General features: G+C 37.2%; 1 protein-coding gene across 1 annotated transcript; it reads left to right on the top strand.

Annotated features, from left to right (window-relative positions):
• Positions 1–13,961: 13,961 nt before the first annotated feature.
• LOC144652411 (uncharacterized) lies at positions 13,962–16,272 on the top strand. Its single transcript, XM_078512423.1, has 3 exons — positions 13,962–14,139; positions 14,985–15,283; positions 15,883–16,272. The coding sequence occupies exons 1-3, from the start codon at positions 13,962–13,964 to the stop codon at positions 16,270–16,272; spliced, it is 867 nt and encodes a 288-aa protein (XP_078368549.1).
• The last annotated feature ends 1,388 nt before the right edge of the window (positions 16,273–17,660 follow it).

Below are 17,660 nucleotides of genomic sequence, written 5' to 3'. Positions count from 1 at the left end.
GGTCTTTACTGTTTAGCAGCTTGCCTTCTTCTGCTGTTAGCAAAGCGGTCATGTGTTTATATATACGATTTTTTTTATTCAAATTTTAATTTTATACAATTTTCACCATCATGATAGAAAAGAAAAATTGGACGTGATTCCCTTAGAAAAAGGCAGAAAACTTTGACTAAGGGTATAAATTTTGCATCCTCTGACAATACTGTACACCATAGTTTAGGAAGGTTTTGTGTATCGTCCCTCTGAAATACGGTAGGCAGAAAAGTCTGACCAAGAGCAAATTTGCTCCGCTCTCTGATCTGAAATACGGTAGAAAGAAAATTCTGACAAAAAGTAATTTTGCTTCGCTCTCTCATTCGAAAAACATCATGTACGGTAGGAAGTAAAGTCTGACCAAGAGTAATTTTGCACCCTCTGAAATATCAGAAATACGGTACACCATAGTTTAGGAAGGTTTTGTCCATCGTCCCTTTGAAATACGGTAGGCAGAATTGTAGCGCTTGTAGCGACTGTAGCGATTGTAGCGAAGGTCTCTGTTGAGTATTCGGTAGACGTAGCGCTTGTAGCGACTGTAGCGATTGTCAGTAGCGAAGGTCTGTGTTGATTTTTCTGTAGACGTAGCGCTTGTAGCGACTGTAGCGATTGTAGCGAAGCCCTTTGTTGATATTCTATAGACGTAGCGCTTGTAGTGATAGGGAGAAGGTCTTTGTTGAGCATTCTGTAGACGTGGCGCTTGTAGCGATTGTAGCGAAGGTCTCTGTTGAGTATTCGGTGGACGTAGCGCTTGTAGCGACTGTAGCGAAAGTATTCATTGAGAGTATAGACAAAGTCAATGCAACGATTGTAGCGACTGTACATGTAGCGACGGATTTAAAGTGAAGATGTTGCTCTTATATGTACAGTTGCAGTATAGACGGTCTGTAACAGATGTAGCGGTTGTAGCCAAAGTACTGATACATGTAAGTCGAGGTTGAGAATGGAATATAAAGGAAAGTATCTAAAGGATTTTGGAATTGTGTCAAGCAACACATAGCCATATCAAGGTGTACAAGTTCGAGAAATTGGAGGTGATGTAAATGTAGTGATTACTGTATATAGCGAAAGTATTGGTGAGACGACGAGATATATAAAAAGTGAATCTGAAGGCTTGTGCAAGTCAGTCGAGTGACACATATCAACACATAGCCATACCAAAGTGTACGGAGGTAGTGAGGCGAGAACAAGACAGCACTGAAAAATCTTACAAAAAGACAATTTTTGTTGAAATCTTCAACACGAGATTTATTTCACAAACAAATTCAAATATACAATACTTCTACCATGTTAAAGAAACTACAGCTATCCAAACTTGTGTTTGTCTCAGTAAAGTTGTTTATAAAAGGCAAATTTGTAATATTTCAAAAGGTAATACATGAACCTATAACTGCAATGAAATCTGTACTTGATGCTATTGAAAATAAAAGACTTGTAATCTAAATGGCAACTAATAATGCAAAACGTTGCTGTCGGCCGGGGTTCCCTCAGAGGTCCGTTAGCTGGTCAATTTTAAGAATACACAGAGGTAGTCAACGTTCGAATAAAAATCTAGTTTCTGATCACAGGCCGAACGTTTATTCCCCTATAAGATGCAAAAAATGGAAAGACAAATTCAATCACTCGCCATCTCTTCACTTCAAATCGGGCGGCTATTATCAGAAACGAAATTTTTATACAAACATTGATCAACGCTTATCCGTTCGATAAATTGACTAACAGATTCAAATTTCAAATAATTAATTCATTAAACTCTAGAGGGGCAAGCTTCGCTTGGCACTACTGTAACAGCTATAGGCAACTTGTCATCTCAAGAGTTTGGTACTATCCTTGCACAGACTCTTTGTTCTTTAAATTGCCTTCACACACTATCTTACGACTTCTTTTATCTCAGTACTGACAAGATACTTTTATTATCTTTGAAGACATTTTTTATTTTGACTCTACAAGCACCTATGCATTATACGGTCGGGTAAGCTGTAATAATAGCATTGCTTTTACAATCAAAGATTTCCGTCACACAATAACAGGGAGCTTGCGATGTGCCATGCACTCCAAGTTGCTGTCTAAATTTCTTTTGGAAGACAAAGTGATCCCTTTTTGTTCTGTGGGGAAAACGTTTGTGTGGCGTTCTGTATGCTTCCATTATAATTGCATAGATTTCTTGCACATCACTAGACAGAAAATAACTTTTGTCTTTAGGTGCTGGAAGCATATGCCTCTCAATTATATGTTCGATTTTAACTCGCACCTCATCATCGCTTTTTCTCATAGTGTCTGTACTTCTTGCGTATTTTTTTTCCATCTGTCCTCGTTCCTTCAGGTTCAAGTCTCCAGAAGTTCTTTTGTCCTTTACGTTGTTTCCTTCCCCTCTTTTTTCTCTCTGGCTGTTAATAGTTTTGTCTCTCTTTAGTGTCTTCTTACTGTTTTCACCTTCTTTGCCTTTTAATTCTCTGTTAGTGACACTTTAATATGTTTGTTCTCCAATTGGAAGTCTTCCTTCCCTGTTAACTGTATTCTTTACTAGTTTCTTCCTCTCGCTAGTAGCTTGCTTCTCCTGTTACAGAGGTATTTACTTTTTAGAAGCTTGCTTTCTTCTGCTGTTAGCAAAGCAGTTATGTGTTTATATATACTATTTTTTTTATTCAAATTTTAATTTTATAGAATTTTCATCATCATGATAGAAAAGAAAAATTGGATGTGATTCCCTTAGAAAAAGGCAGAAAACTTTGACTAAGGGTATAAATTTTGCATCCTCTGACTAATACGGTACACCATAGTTTAGGAAGGCTCTGTGTGTCGTCCCTTGAAATACGGTAGGCAGAATAGTCTGACCAAGAGTAAATTTGCTCCGGTCCCTCATCTGAAATACGGTAGAAAGAAAATACTGACAAAGAGTAATTTGGCTCCGCTCTCTGATCTGAAAAACATCATGTACAGTAGAAAGAAAATTCTGACAAAAAGCAATTTTGCTCCGCTCTCTGATCTTAAATACGGTAGGAAGTAAAGTCTGACAAAGAGTAATTTTGCTCCCTCTGAAACATCAGAAATACGGTACACAATAGTTAGGGGTGTGTTCGTCCCTGCGGTGGGCAGAATACTCTGACCAAGAGTAATTCCCTATTTACTCCCCGTGGGTTGTCTTCGTCCCTTGATCGTGGCAGACGCGGGACGTAGCGAATGTAGCGATTGTAGCCAAGGCCTCTATTGAGTATTCGAGTAGATGTCGTAGCGCTTGTAGCGACTGTAGCGAAAGTATTCATTGAGAGTATATTGTAGTACGGAGTATAGACAAAGTCAATGCAACGATTGTAGCGACTGTAGCGACGGATTTAAAGTGAAGATGTTGCTCTTATATGTACAGTTGCAGTATAGACGGTCTGTAACAGATGTAGCGGTTGTAGCCAAAGTACTGATAAGTCGAGGTTGAGAATGGAATATAAAGGAAAGTATCTAAAGGATTTTGGAATTGTGTCAAGCAATACGTACATAGCCATATCAAGGTGTACAAGTTCGAGAAATTGGAGGTGATGTAAATGTAGTGATTACTGTATATAGCGAAAGTATTGGTGAGACGACGAGATATATAAAAAGTGAATCTGAAGGTTTGTGCAAGTCAGTCGAGCAACACATATCAACACATAGCCATACCAAAATGTACGGAGGCAGTGAGGCGAGAACAAGACAGCACTGAAAAATCTTACAAAAAGACAATTTTTGTTGAAATCTTCAACACGAGATTTATTTCACAAACAAATTCAAATATACAATACTTCTACCATGTTAAAGAAACTACAACTATCCAAACTTGTGTTTGTCTCAGTAAAGTTGTTTATAAAAGGCAAATCTGTTATACTTCAAAAGGTTATACTGTACCTAGAACTGCAGTGAAATCTGTACTTGATGCTACTGAAAATAAAAGACTTGTAATCTAAATGGCAACTAATAATGCAAAACGTTGCTGTCGTCCGAGTGAGTGTTCCCTCAGGTTCCGTGCTGGTCAATTTTAAGAATACACAGAGGTTGTCAATGTTAGAATAAAAATCTAGTTTCTAATCACAGCCCGTACGTTTATTCACCTATAAGATGCAAAAAATGGAAAGACTTATTCAATCACTCGCCTTCTCTTTACTTCAAATCGGGCGGCTATCATCAGAAACGAAATTTTGATACGAAAATTGATCAACGCTTATCCGTTCTATAAATTGACTAACAGATTCAAATTTCAAATAATTAATTCATTAAACTCTAGAGCGGCACGCTTCGCTTGGCACTACTGTAACAGCTATAGGCAACTTGTCATCTCAAGAGTTTGCTACTATCCTTGCACAGTCGCTTTGTTCTTTAAATTGCCTTCACACACTATCTTACGACTTCTTTCATCTCAGTACTGACGAGATACTTTCATTTTCTTTGAAGACACTTTCTATTTTGACTCTACAAGAACCTATGCATTAGACGGTCGGGTAAGCTGTAATGATTGCATTAATTTTACGATCAAAGATGCCTGTCAAACAATAACAGGGGGCTTGCGATGTGCCATGCACTCCAAGTTGCTGTCTAAATTTCTTTTGAAAGACAAAGTGATCCCTTTTCGTTCTGTGAGGAAAACGTTTGTGTGGCCTTCTGTATGCTTCCATTATAATTCCATAGATTTCTTGCACATCACTTGACAGAAAATAACTTGTGTCTTTAGGTGCTGGAAGCAAATGCCTCTCAATTATATGTTCCATGTTAACTTGCACCTCATCATCGCTTTTTCTCATAGTTTCTTTATTTCCTGTGTATTTTTTTTCCATTTGTCCTGCTTCCTTTAGGTTCAATTCTCCAGAAGTTCTTTTGTTTTTTACGTAGTTTCCTTCGCCTCTTTCTTCTCTCTGGCTCTTAATAGTTTTGTCTCTCTTTAGTGTCTTCTGCCTGTCTTTCACCGTCTTCGCCTTCTAATACTATTATCTCGGTTAGTGACACTTTAATATGTTTGTTCTCCCGTTGGAAATCTTCCTTCCGTGTTAACTTTACTTCTTTGCTAGTTTCTGCTTCTCGCTAGTAGCTTGCTTCTCCTGTTACAGAGGTCTTTACTGTTTAGCAGCTTGCTTTCTTCTGCTGTTAGCAAAGCAGTTATGTGTTTATATATACAATTTTTTTATTCAAATTTTTATTTTATACAATTTTCATCATCATGATAGAAAATAAATTGGATATGTTTCCCTTAGAAAGAGGCAGAAAACTTTGGCTAAGGGTAATTTTGCATCCTCTGACAATTCGGTACACCATAGTTTGGGAAGGTTTTGTGTATCGTCCCTCTGAAATACGGTGGGCAGAATAGTCTGACCAAGAATAAATTTGCTCCGCTCTCTCATCTGAAATACGATAGAAAAAATTCTGACCAAGAGAAATTTTGCTCCGCTCTCTGATCTGAAAAACATATTACTGTAGAAAGAAAATTCTGACAAAGAGTAATTTAGCTCCACTCTCTGATCTGAAATACGTATAGAAAGAAAATTCTGACAAAGAGTAATTTTGCTCCGCTCTCTGATCTGAAATACGTATAGAATGAAAATTCTGACAAAAAGTAAATTTGCTTCACTCTCTGATATGAAATACAGTAGAAAGAAAATTCTGACAAAGAGTAATTTAGCTCAACTCTCTTATCTTAGATACCGTAGAAAGAAAATTCTGACTAAGAGTAATTTTCTCCGCTCTCTTATCTGAAATACGGTATGAAGAAAATTCTGACTAAGAGTAATTTTGCTCCGCTCTCTGATCTGAAATACGGTAGAAAGAAAATTCTTACAAAGAGTAATTTAGCTCAACTCTCTTATCTTAGATACCGTAGAAAGAAAATTCTGACTAAGAGTAATTTTCTCCGCTCTCTTATCTGAAATACGGTATAAAGAAAATTCTGACTAAGAGTAATTTTGCTCCGCTCTCTGATCTGAAATACGGTAGAAAGAAAATTCTGACAAAGAGTAATTTCCCCGCTCTCTGATCTGAAGAAGAGTAAGTTTGCTTCCTCTGAAACAGGTTGAATACTCTGACCAAAAGTATGTAGCGCTTGTAGCGATTGTAGCGAAGGTCTCTGTTGAGTATTCGGTAGATGTGGCGCTTGTAGCGATTGTAGCGAAGCCCGTTGGTGAGTATTCGTTCGTAGCGCTTGTAGACGCAGAGCTTGTAGCGAAATCTTATAAAAAGACAATTTTTGTTGAAATCTTCAACACAAGATTTATTTCACAAAAGAAATTAAATATACAATATTTCTACCATGTTAAAAAACTACTACTATGCAAACTTGTGTTTGACTCATTAATTCCCACAGTAAAGTTGTTTATAAAAGGAAAATTTATAGTTTTCCAAAAAGTAATATCTAGAACTGCAATAAATGCTGCAATTATGTTATTGAAAATAGACTTGTATTCTAAATGGCAACTAATGATACATAACGCTGTTAGTTGTGCCAAGTGAAGCGTTTCCCCCAAGAGTGAATCCGTTAGCCGGAAAATTTTAAGAATACATTGGGTTATCAATGTTAAAATAAAAATCTAGTTTTCTGATCACAGGCCGAACGTTTATTCGGCCGTTATAAGATGCAAAAGATGGTAAGACAAATTCAATCACTCGCCATCTCTTCACTTCAAATCGGGCGGCTGTTACCAGAAACGAAATTTTGATACGAACATTGACCGGCGCTTATGCATTCGATAATTGACTAACAGATTCAAATTTCAAGTAATTAATTCATTAAACTCTAGAGGGGCACGCTTCGCTTGGCACTACTGTAACAGCTTAGACAACTTGTCATCTCAAGAGTTTGGTACTATCCTTGCACAGTGTCTTTGTTCTTTAAATTGCCTTCACACGCTATCTTACGACTTCCCTTATCTCAGTACTATCAAGATACTTTCATCATCTTTGAAGACATTTTTTATTTTGACTCTACAAGCACCTATAGATGCATTATACTGTCGGGTAAGCTGTAATAATAACATTGCTTTTACAATCAAAGATGCCTGTCACACAATAACAGGGAGCTTGCAATATGCCATGCACTCCAAGTTGCTGTCTAAATTTCTTTTGGAAGACAAAGTGATCCCTTTTCGTTCTGTGGGGAAAACGTTTATGTGACCTTCTGTACGCTTCCATTATAATTCCATAGATTTCTTGCACATCATGAGAAAATGCCACAAGGAATAACTTTCAAACTTTCCAAGAAAAAGGTTTTAACATTAAAACATGCCTTTCACACCATTCTCGCGGCCACTTAGCTTTCTTGTTACAAATCTATACACTGTTTTTTAAGTTGATTTTTGCCATGCTTGGTTAATAACAAGATTTTAAGTTACGAAATCAGTCGCAAGAAAACAAATTACAGTTATAAATTATTTTTATAGAGACTGTAACCCCTTTTATGAAAATACTCTGAACCGAACTTCCGGTTAGCTTATAAAAGGATCGTCGAAAAAAAGTAAAAAAGTTCACTGGATGAATCTTTTGTTTTTTTACATAGCACAAAAGATCAGTTGTTTATAAACTTAATTCAAGCGTGCTTCATTACAGACAATGAGTTTACAGTCTTTACATGTTGATTTAATTTATGTGAGTTTACGTTTGGAAGTGTGACTTCTCGCTAATGAGTTGATTGACAGTTCTAACTGTCAATCAACTCATCAGCGAGAAGTCACACTTCCAGAGAAGACGCGCGCGTTCAATAACAAATCTCGCTTGACTTGTAAGGACTAACTTCTTCTGCGTTGACTTTGAAAACATGGTAACAGGAGGAAACAAAAGGAAACTGGACGAACAGGAAAGTGGTAAGTGGATTAAAGTTAATATGTTTTAAGGTAGGAACGTTACGAAAGAAACTAATTAGGAACTTCTGAAGAAAGAACACGCGCCAAGTTATTGCTAGCGCTGTGCTAAGTTTTCATTAACATGAAATTGATAAGACAAATTCATAAAGTGTACTTCTTGAACGACAGCCTTTCGAGACAAAGTGTTAAAGGTTAATTTGCAGATGGGATTTATTTGTAAGCATATTTTGCTCAAATTGTTTCAGAGTTACAGTGTTGCTGTGTTTTGCGTAAAATCTTTTTGCACGATTGCAGTTATATAACGAGTGTTTTCGTTATGAGTTTAATTCTTTAATACAAACTGAGACAATTTGTCTTATAAAACATTTCTTAATATACTCTCCCAAACCCTCTAAATTAGCGTTATTAGAAGATTAACTCGTTACATTTGCGGGTTTCTACGATAGTTTGTCTTATTCTTCTGAATAAAGTATTGTTGTTGTCGGTTACAAGAATTCACGGTTTGCAATCTGAAAGCAGAATACTTAACTTATAATTCTCGTTTTTCAGGTGATAGAATGCGTTAGAGACGCCGGCGAACAGCTTTCACAGAAGAACAACTTGATCGCTTGGAAGAATCTTTCATGGAAGAAAAGTTTCCTGGAATCATCATCAGAGAAGAACTTGCCGAGGAGTTAAACATCAAAGAGGCTAGAATACAGGTATGACAATTGTGTTTTTCATAAATCACGATTATGCTGTGGGCAAGGGGATCAGGGAAATTTTTGGAGTTAACAGTAAAAACTATTATGCTTGATGCATAGTTTGCGCGCCTATGAGACATGAGGAGAGGTGGATACCTCAGTTTTTATGTCAAAAATTGGAAGGTTAAACTTGTCAGGTTAAAATTGTTTATTACGCAGAAATTGTTAGATAGAAATGAAAATGAAATCTGCTAATACACACATTTCGCCTGATTCCACGGCGAACCTTACATTCAGACTCGCCATCACTTATTCTTTCTGACCAAGCGCTAACATAAGCGAGTAAGTGAAGTTACGAAGCGGTGCAGTAAACAATCTACTTGCTTTTGCTCGATTTAAATTTTCTTTCCAAATTATTCTATAACTGAGAAGTTTAACGGCTCGTTGAAGACGAATGAATTTGCAGCAAGTAGATCGTTACGATTTTGTAGGTTGAAGCACGTTTGAATTTTTTCTCTCAATAAGTGAAGGTTTTTTTTGATTAATTTTCACGGAGTCAGTTTGTACTAGAAAGTACGCAAAGGAGCCGCAAAGGTCGATTAGATTATAACTTAAAGACAGGAAAAAACGATGGAATTGAGCAAGTCTAATTTTGCGCCCAAGTCAGTTATCACGCTTGCGTCCTACTGAACTTACGTTTCCTTTTTTGTTTTAATTTAAAACTAGCCTCCTTTTCATTCATATGATAGCCTTGTTATTTACCTGAAACAAGGGCTGTACACTTAGTAGACCTATTTATTTTGGTTTGATTATTTCCCCATTACACGATCGTGTGATGTTTTTTTATAGAATTGCATCTGTATCAAGCTAAAAACTATGCGTTGATATTCAGATGTTAATATGATTTAAGATGGTCCGAACCTAATTATTTGCGCGATGGTTGCATTTTTGAATAGCGCTTTTTGACAGAATGATTTCACCGATTTTTTTGAATTTTTGCGTCCTGAATAAAAAATGTTCGAATTTACGGAAAATTGCATTCGTTTTTTAGTCGAAATGAAATCTTTTGAGATTTGAACATATTTTCAAAATCTAGATATTTCCAATTACTTTTCATTTCCGCGCTTTTGTTCCCTAGCAATAAATGAAGTCTCTTTATTTTTTATTAATTCACGAGTTAATTCACGGGTTCTTTTATTAAGGTTTGGTTTCAAAACCGCCGCTCAAGATGGCGCTGACATGAAATTAAGAACAAACGTCACGGAACTGAAGATGCAGCATCTTCCATTGCACATGCTCCTGTTTTCCCGCCATTTTGCCGCCGTCCACAGAGTACCGTACCAGCCTGGAGTTTTCCCGCTTCTTTTATCAGGCCAAGCGCTGCCACCGCTTTGGCGCTAAAATGCAAAGCAAAGTACCGTACAAGCACTGTGATTGGTCCATCAAGTGGACTACGTGCTGATGTCATGGCAACAGGATTCTCGAGTACAAACTTCTCTTTTTCAATCAGAGAAAACCGTCATTCGTTAGATGAATATGTTGCAGCCGTGACTTTAGCAAGTGGAATTTTAAGAGAACATTAGACAAGTTAAGGTTAAGGTTTCTTTTTTCTTGAGTTTCGGACAGATTTTTCATTCCGATTTTGTACCCTAAGGTTCGCTAACTTCATGTAAATACATTTTACTTTTATAGCTTATGTCCATCAATGTAATAAATACTTGATTTACAGACTTATTTTTGTTGTTGTCTGTGATGATATTGATTGATTCAATAATTAATAAGTTCTCGATATACTTGATTTTAGAAGTCATAGGCTTGAACTCATTAATGGCTACCTTTAATGAATACAGTCTCAAACATTTTCGCATTGGGCTCGATTGAGACCGGGGTCCGGTTAATCAAAGCAGGATAACCATTTTACCAAATTACCATTTTTTCTCGAATAACCGCCCACGCTCTTATTAGCACCCTCCTCCTCGGTCGAAAGCCCCTCCCCCCCCCCCCCCCAGCTAGACCCACGCCCCCTTCAAATTATACCATTTTCTAGTTTGCAAGAACCAGTTACCTTTTTCATTATTAGTTACAGTTCGTTGTAGGAAAAACTTAAGCAATCCCTCTTTTAAACTCATACTTTGAATACCCGTTGTAATTGACAACATTTAATCAACACTAAGGAAAATTTATTATAATGTAAAGTTAATACGTTGTCAAGCACGGAGGTGATGAAAATACAGAAAACTTATTATTCTGGAGATTTAGTTATGTTTAAAATTCTGGAGATTTAACGTTTCGGGCTCAGGGCAGAGAGGGTTAGAAAAAAAAAAGCTCTCAGTCAAATTAACTTAGGCGGTTCGTTTTATCTTTTATTACCTAATTGTTACTTATTTTCGCGGGAACTTAATTTCGCAAAAATGGAACGGGCATATTTCGCAGAACTTAATTTTCGCGAATTGGCCAAAACTACGTAAATAGCATAAAAAAGACAATAAAAACGTTTAAATCGATTTTCGCGGGTCTTTAATTTCGCGATTTTTTGAAAATCGCGAAAATTAAGTCCTGCGAAAATAAGTAACAATAAGGTATATGTGTTGGAAATCGAGCCAAGCTACACGCATTTCGCGTCTTATGTTAATAACAATTTTTTATTTTAATTTTTTATATTCAGTAAACAACTGATATACTTTGACCGCGCATGCAATATCGGGTTTTATAACCCACCGATTAATTTTCTCTCGCGCTCATTGGACAAAACGCATTACGTGGTACAAAATCGGACGACGGGTATCAGCGATTATAACCCAGCCATTAATTTTTGCGCGCTACTAATTTTAAATAAACGCCGGGGGCGTTTGATCGAGGACCCGGCGTTTATTCGAGGTCCAGGTGTTGTCGTTTATGGACTTAAAGTTTTATATCCATAACATTTACTTGTTCCCATGTTGTTCATATATTGTTTCGGTTCTGTTTGTCACAAATCTTGATTGCAACGTGCCGTATGCAGTACTGTATCCATTGGTAATAATCGTCTTCGGAGACCCAGGGACAGTTTGTCCGGGCGGGACAAAGGGAAAAATTGTTTCGCTTTGACAAACTGGCCCTAGGTATCTGAGGATGGATGATAATAATAAATAAATCAACAACGCCGGGCCCCGATTAAACGCCGGCTTCAAATAAACGCCGGGTCCACCAGACCAAGTTTGAAATAAACGCCGGGGGCGTTTAATTGAGAAAATACGGTAATGCGATTAAAAGCAAAGTATACCCTTTATATGCCGACATGTCATTGTCAAAGATATAAAGTTTATATTAACATTTGCGACTCTCCGCTCAAGAATTCTGTCAGAAAAAGCGTATAAATACATTGCAGCGCAACATTTGACATTTCTGTTGCTGTGGCAACAAGTTAAGTTTATTCGCTTAAAACCAAACAAAGTTTAAGAGAAGTACTTTCTCTTTAATACGGAAAAGAACTTTCAATTGACCAATTGAAAGCTAACAAAGAAGAACTTCATGTTTCAGAAAACATATACAAGTAAGCTACTGTCTTCGCCGACTAAAGCAAATGAAGGTATTCGATAAAGAGGTAATCACTGATTATAATAAACGCAAATGTTTTGAAAAGGGATTACCGGCCGGTACTGCTTATAAAACGAAGCTAAGTTTCAATTGGTTTAGCGTACGTGCTAACTCGCTAACTTCTGATAATCCGAAGAATGAACTTTAAAAAATCTTTGATAAACATGTGTGTTTGTGATCTAAAATACCGAGATTTGACCACTGAAAACCTCGTATTTTTTCTCGTTTTACAAAAGAATCAAAACAAGGTTTTTGGGGCACTGTCGCTAGTGTAAAATTAATCGGCTGCAAAATGCTTTTAGCTCCTAGGGGCTTCTGCGGGGTCAATACTTCGTAAAACGCGCGATACGAGTTTGAAACTATAAAAGCGAGTATATAAATCTCACAAGCCACGCGCGTTTGCCTCTCGTGCTCTTTTCTCACGGAAATTCCACGCAAAAATGACATCACGGAGAGGAGTAATAAGATTAAGTCAGATCAAAAATACATGTGCCGTAAGAAGTTTTCTAGCACGTTAACTTGTCTGCCGAAAGCCGCGGTACAGACATAGCAAAAGAGCCTGTTCAGGATTCTTGACCGGCCGCCATTTTGAATAAGGACAAACTTTTAAGTGGAAGTCTCGACTTCAGAACTTGACCAATTCGTTTATTTTTATTTTTCTTCGCTATGCAGTGATCTTGAGATATCTAGAGTTAGAGCTAGCTTTAGTTGTGAAGTTGAATCTGAATTTGCTTTACTTATCAATGTTTCTAAGCGGCGATAAAATAAGTATTTCATGTAAAACACCGCTCGTGTCCTCAAGTCAAAAATGGCGGCCGAAAACTCTTTTGAATGGCCGCAAATGGCTTAGCAGTAACATCGATTGACATTTTTTAGCTACAGCATTTACAAGCATTCTGAATTTAAAAACGTGGAGCAGTTTATTAATTAACGAGTCAAAGCAATGCAATGGCACTTCCACATCATCATCATCATCAAACTTCTGTGCGTTCTTGGCGGAAGTTATAAAATTCTGTTCTTGGTACATTTCCTGGCTATCATCTGAAAGAACAGCAACACGAAATAAAATAAAATTATAATATTAATAAATGATTGCGTGCGCGGGTCTTCACACGCAAAGTCCAAAATTCGACTTCTCGGGCATGGTCGCTTTTTACTTTCGTATACCATAAAAAGAGCGGTTTCATGAATGGAATAGTTGCGCAAATTCAAAAAAGAGCATGCCGCTGATAAAAAATCACGGCCCACGATTCAGTAAACTTTGCCTTTGTGGACCCGGCCGGCTTGATTTTAGCGGCTCCACCGTACCTTATCCTTTGTATTTCTCGACAATAAAACCAAGGGTCGCATTATCACATATATCACATGCCTTTGTACTTCTAAATTCTCAAAAGTGACAAAAGATATATAATATACGTTCTGCAACAAAAAAGGTTCAAACAAGTCAATCCGATAATTGATCGGCCAGGGCATCGTGAAACGAGCGGTAACCGTTTAATTATGTAGCCGCTATAGAGTGGTGAAAAAGTTTGTTAATTGTAGAATTTCTTTAGTTATCGGCCGATAGTTTGTTTCTTTAGTTATCGGCCGATAGTTTGTTTCTTTAGTTTTCGGCCGATAGTTTGTTTCTTTAGTTATCGGCCGATAGTTAGTTTCTTTAGTTATCAGCCGATAGTTTGTTTCTTTAGTTATCGGCCGATAGTTTGTTTCGTTAGTTATCGGCCGAAAAACCATCGTGTTTGTCGGACCGCTTTGTTGTTCGTTGATTGACAGCTGTCAGTGTATAAATAAGGTTTGGGGTTGTATGGGTTCTTCATTCAGTTTGTGCAGTAGTTACTGTAACAAGTTTATCAGCTCAGTTGTAATGGAGAGTCATTGCTTTAACTCAGTTGTTTCTGTCGTGGATTCTGTGGTTTCACCCAGTCCTCCTGTCCGTGCTCCGTCCTTGGCACCAGTCTTCCGTCCGTCGCTGACTGACTTCTCCATCAGCAGTATCCTGGGTCTGGAGAATGACGTAACACATCAAGAATCATCATGCTCCGGTGAGTCAAACTTTAGTAATTCTGCTAACCAACAGAATGGATGTTACTCATAAGCTCACTTTTTGTACGGTTATTCTGTCATACTTCGTCAATTCTAAAACCTACTGTAGTACATATGTCTATATTGTAGGGTCGAGGTCACTGATAATTAGGATATCAATTCTAAAGTTTGTTGTGGCAACATAAGCCTACTTTGTGTCGTCAACACCGTTACTCAATCTGTATTATTCAACGAATGAAAAAAAGATACTAAGAACAACTGCAAAAAAGGAAAATGTGTCGTTATTGTAGTGTAGGAAAGTGAAAATATGAAGTGCGCGGATGCATATAACTTGAAGAATTAAAGCTTGTGTACTTTTTCGATAGAGCTACTCGTCTGTCCCTGCGCATGGTTGTTCAAAGGGTGGATAACGCTATCCACTGGATAGCGTAGTACGTTTTATCAACACTTATCCACTGGATAGTGATTTCTCCGGTGAATAGCGTTATCCATCCTTTGAACAACTGGGGCCTGATGTATACGACTTTGGTTACTCAGTAACAAATGTAATAATGAATTAATTTCAATATGCTCAATTAAGAAAGGGAAAATTTAACGTTTTTGCATCGAGTGGAACTTTGCGAGAACGAGAAATATTGTAAGAACACGAGCCTTTGATAGTTTTTTAGCTCTCTTATTCATATGATGCCAGTTTCAGTTTGTAACTATTTTATACACAAAAAGCTAGTTAAGTTAACGTTAAGGACCGAATCTGATGGATGTTAAATTTACGCATCAGTTAAAATTCACCTTGATAAAAATCTCGAGCTATTTATAAATGAAAACGTTTCGTTTATCTCAACAGCGTTTATGCAATACCGTCACAACATTCAGACTCCAAGTCCTCAACACAGCTACAGTGATACCAGCCCACGATCATCTCCTTATTCAGGCAACACAAGTTCCACCAGCGATTGTGACAGCGAATCCGATCGAGTATCGACCCACTCCGAGCAGCCACCGAGAAAGAAGCGACAGCGAACGACCTTCTCGCCGATTGAAGTGTGGGAGCTGGAACGAGCGTACAAGCGGCGGCCATATTTGATGGATGAAGACGAGGAGGAACTGGTGCAGAGACTTGGTATCCCGGCTAGAAGTTTGAAGGTGAGTTGGTATCCGTGTGACAATTAATCGATTTTTTTACAAACATACGCAGAGTAAAGTTAACTTTAGACATCAAATGAAGTTTTCGAACAATTTAAAAAAGAATTTAATTTTAAAAAGGCTAAAAAGGGATAAAAAAGTTATAAAAGTTATAAAAGTTCTTAAAAACAAAACGTTTTCGACTCTAAGGTCATCATCAGTGTGTCTTCCTTCTAGTATTGGTTCCACACTGATGATGACCTTAGAGTCGAAAACGTTTTGTTTTTAAGAACTTTTATAACTTTTTTATCCCTTTTTAGCCTTTTTAAAATTATTTTATTGAGCAACATTATGACAATTTAAAAAAAGGTTTTTTCTGTCTTGGTCTTATGAGGTCATCAATTACATGTTTTGTTATGTTGCCCAACTTTATTTGCCGTAAAAAAATAAGGAAACGCATAGAAATTTTGACGGTCGTGATGTTTTCTTTTCATTAATTCAGTAAAATGAAAGTAATTTTTCAATAACGTTATTGTAAAGCTTTCAAGTCTTTATTTACAATCAATCAGGTTGATTTTTTGCTGAATGTAATTAACAATTTATTTGTGTCTTCCTTCTAGTATTGGTTCCAGAACCGACGAGCCAAATCAAGAAAAGAAGGAAGAAAAGTGACGTCCGTCCATCAGACAATCCCGTCAAACCGGTTTGAGCGTCCTGCCCCCAGAGTCCTTCCTTTCGAGAAAACACAGTTTCTGATCCAGTCCCCTTCAGATCACTGGAAGCAAGCTGAACGTATGTCCTACCCAGTGCTGGGAAACCAGTTAGAAGATAAGCCGCCCAGTCGACCAATCACAACAGACTACCATTACACGTCATTCAAGTCCAATCAGTTTAGAGGCCGTTCATCGTTCCTTGTTCCCATGTTCCACCCGGACCAGTTCAAGAGAAGACAGGCTGAGCCCGCAAGACTATCGTACAGCCGTGACTTACATAGATTCAAGCCGTACTGAATGTAGATTTTTGAAAAAGTTTTAGAAAGAAATGGTCTAAAATACAAAGCAATTTTTATTTTGAAACTGTGAATAGAATTGTTTAGTCATTTCGCTTTTAAACTTTTTAGCCGAGTAGATGTAAATTTTTTTTTTATATAGCATTTTTAACATAGTAGACACAATAATATATTTAGGTAGTGCATTTAAACACTTTAGATTTTAGATTATATATTTTTACATTCTTATAGATTCTATTTTAGTTTTCTTTTATCTGTTATTTTAGTGGAACATCTGTAAACTAGCTATTCTAAGCTAAGCATGTTTCCCACTTTAAATAAAGTATTGTATTGTATTGTATTGTAGTAAAGAAAGGAAACAGATGTAATTAGAATTAATAAAGGTCATTAGAAATGCATTTTTACTGTACAAATAAATTATTGGGATATCAGCTGGTAGCATTGTAAATAAACACATTTTAAAGTTAAAAAGCGTCTTTTCCTTTTGTACTAAGTGAGGGTGACTTTCGTGATTTGTCAGTGGCGAGCAGACCAATTATTTGCCAAAGCCGAAGGCTGAGGCGAACAACTAATCTGTAAGACACTGACAAATAACCATGATAACGATATTTTGCGAAAACCGAATTCAATAATCGTTTTATCATTCGAAAACGAGCTGCCACTTTTCTTAGAATTGGACACAACTGCACTTGAGCAGAGTGTTATTTGCAGCAAACTCACTGTCGGATGGTAATGCGCATGAGCAGACCATTATTAATAGGCCGTTATTTTCAGATCACGTTGTGGGCCCTTGGCCAATGAAAACGAGGCAAATAATGCATCGAATGAGAAATATCATCGACCGCTGTTTTTGTACAAATAAGATATTCGTACTGCGAATGAGTAGAACATTATTTGCACTGTAAAAGCTAATGCGCATAAGCAGAGCAGATTTTAAGAGACCTTTACCACTTTGTATACTTATGTGCAGCTAACTTTTTTCATACGCAACATCACTTTCAAATATTATAAAACACAAAATTCCTGGTGATCTGATTAATCTCCACACAGGTCCCCTCAAGTTATTAAGCCATCCCGACCTGAATAAGGCCACCGCAACGTCTTTTGAACAAACAGCAAGAGCATAAAATGTGAAATTTTTGGTCGCGCCGGACATGTTTTATTCTTGACCATCACAGGCCCGTCACGGTTATGTCACGTGAGAACCTCTTTAGCCTAAAATTCTAAAATCGCGTTAAACGTTTACTTTTTGGGAAATAAATCTGCAAATAAACAAACCGGAAACAAGCAGTGAGAGTCGGAGGGACCCTTTCGGACTTGTTACCTTTGAAAGGAGACGTGCCACAAGGGAGCAAACTTGGTGTTATCCTCTATGACTAACAAATTGCT

This window comes from Oculina patagonica, chromosome 4, assembly GCF_052425735.1.
Source record: "Oculina patagonica isolate OP01 chromosome 4, crgOcupat, whole genome shotgun sequence".
Taxonomy (NCBI): domain Eukaryota; kingdom Metazoa; phylum Cnidaria; class Anthozoa; order Scleractinia; family Oculinidae; genus Oculina; species Oculina patagonica.
This window is presented reverse-complemented; position numbering and strand designations above follow the sequence as displayed.

What these genes read in the sequence shown, in the direction of transcription:
- LOC144652411 (XM_078512423.1), top strand. Translation starts at nt 13,962, where the DNA reads ATGGAGAGTCATTGCTTTAACTCAGTTGTTTCTGTCGTGGATTCTGTG. An exon ending in TCAAGAATCATCATGCTCCG is followed by an intron (nt 14,140 to 14,984) that starts GTGAGTCAAACT and finishes TTATCTCAACAG; the next exon opens with CGTTTATGCAATACCGTCAC. An exon ending in TCCCGGCTAGAAGTTTGAAG is followed by an intron (nt 15,284 to 15,882) that starts GTGAGTTGGTAT and finishes TCTTCCTTCTAG; the next exon opens with TATTGGTTCCAGAACCGACG.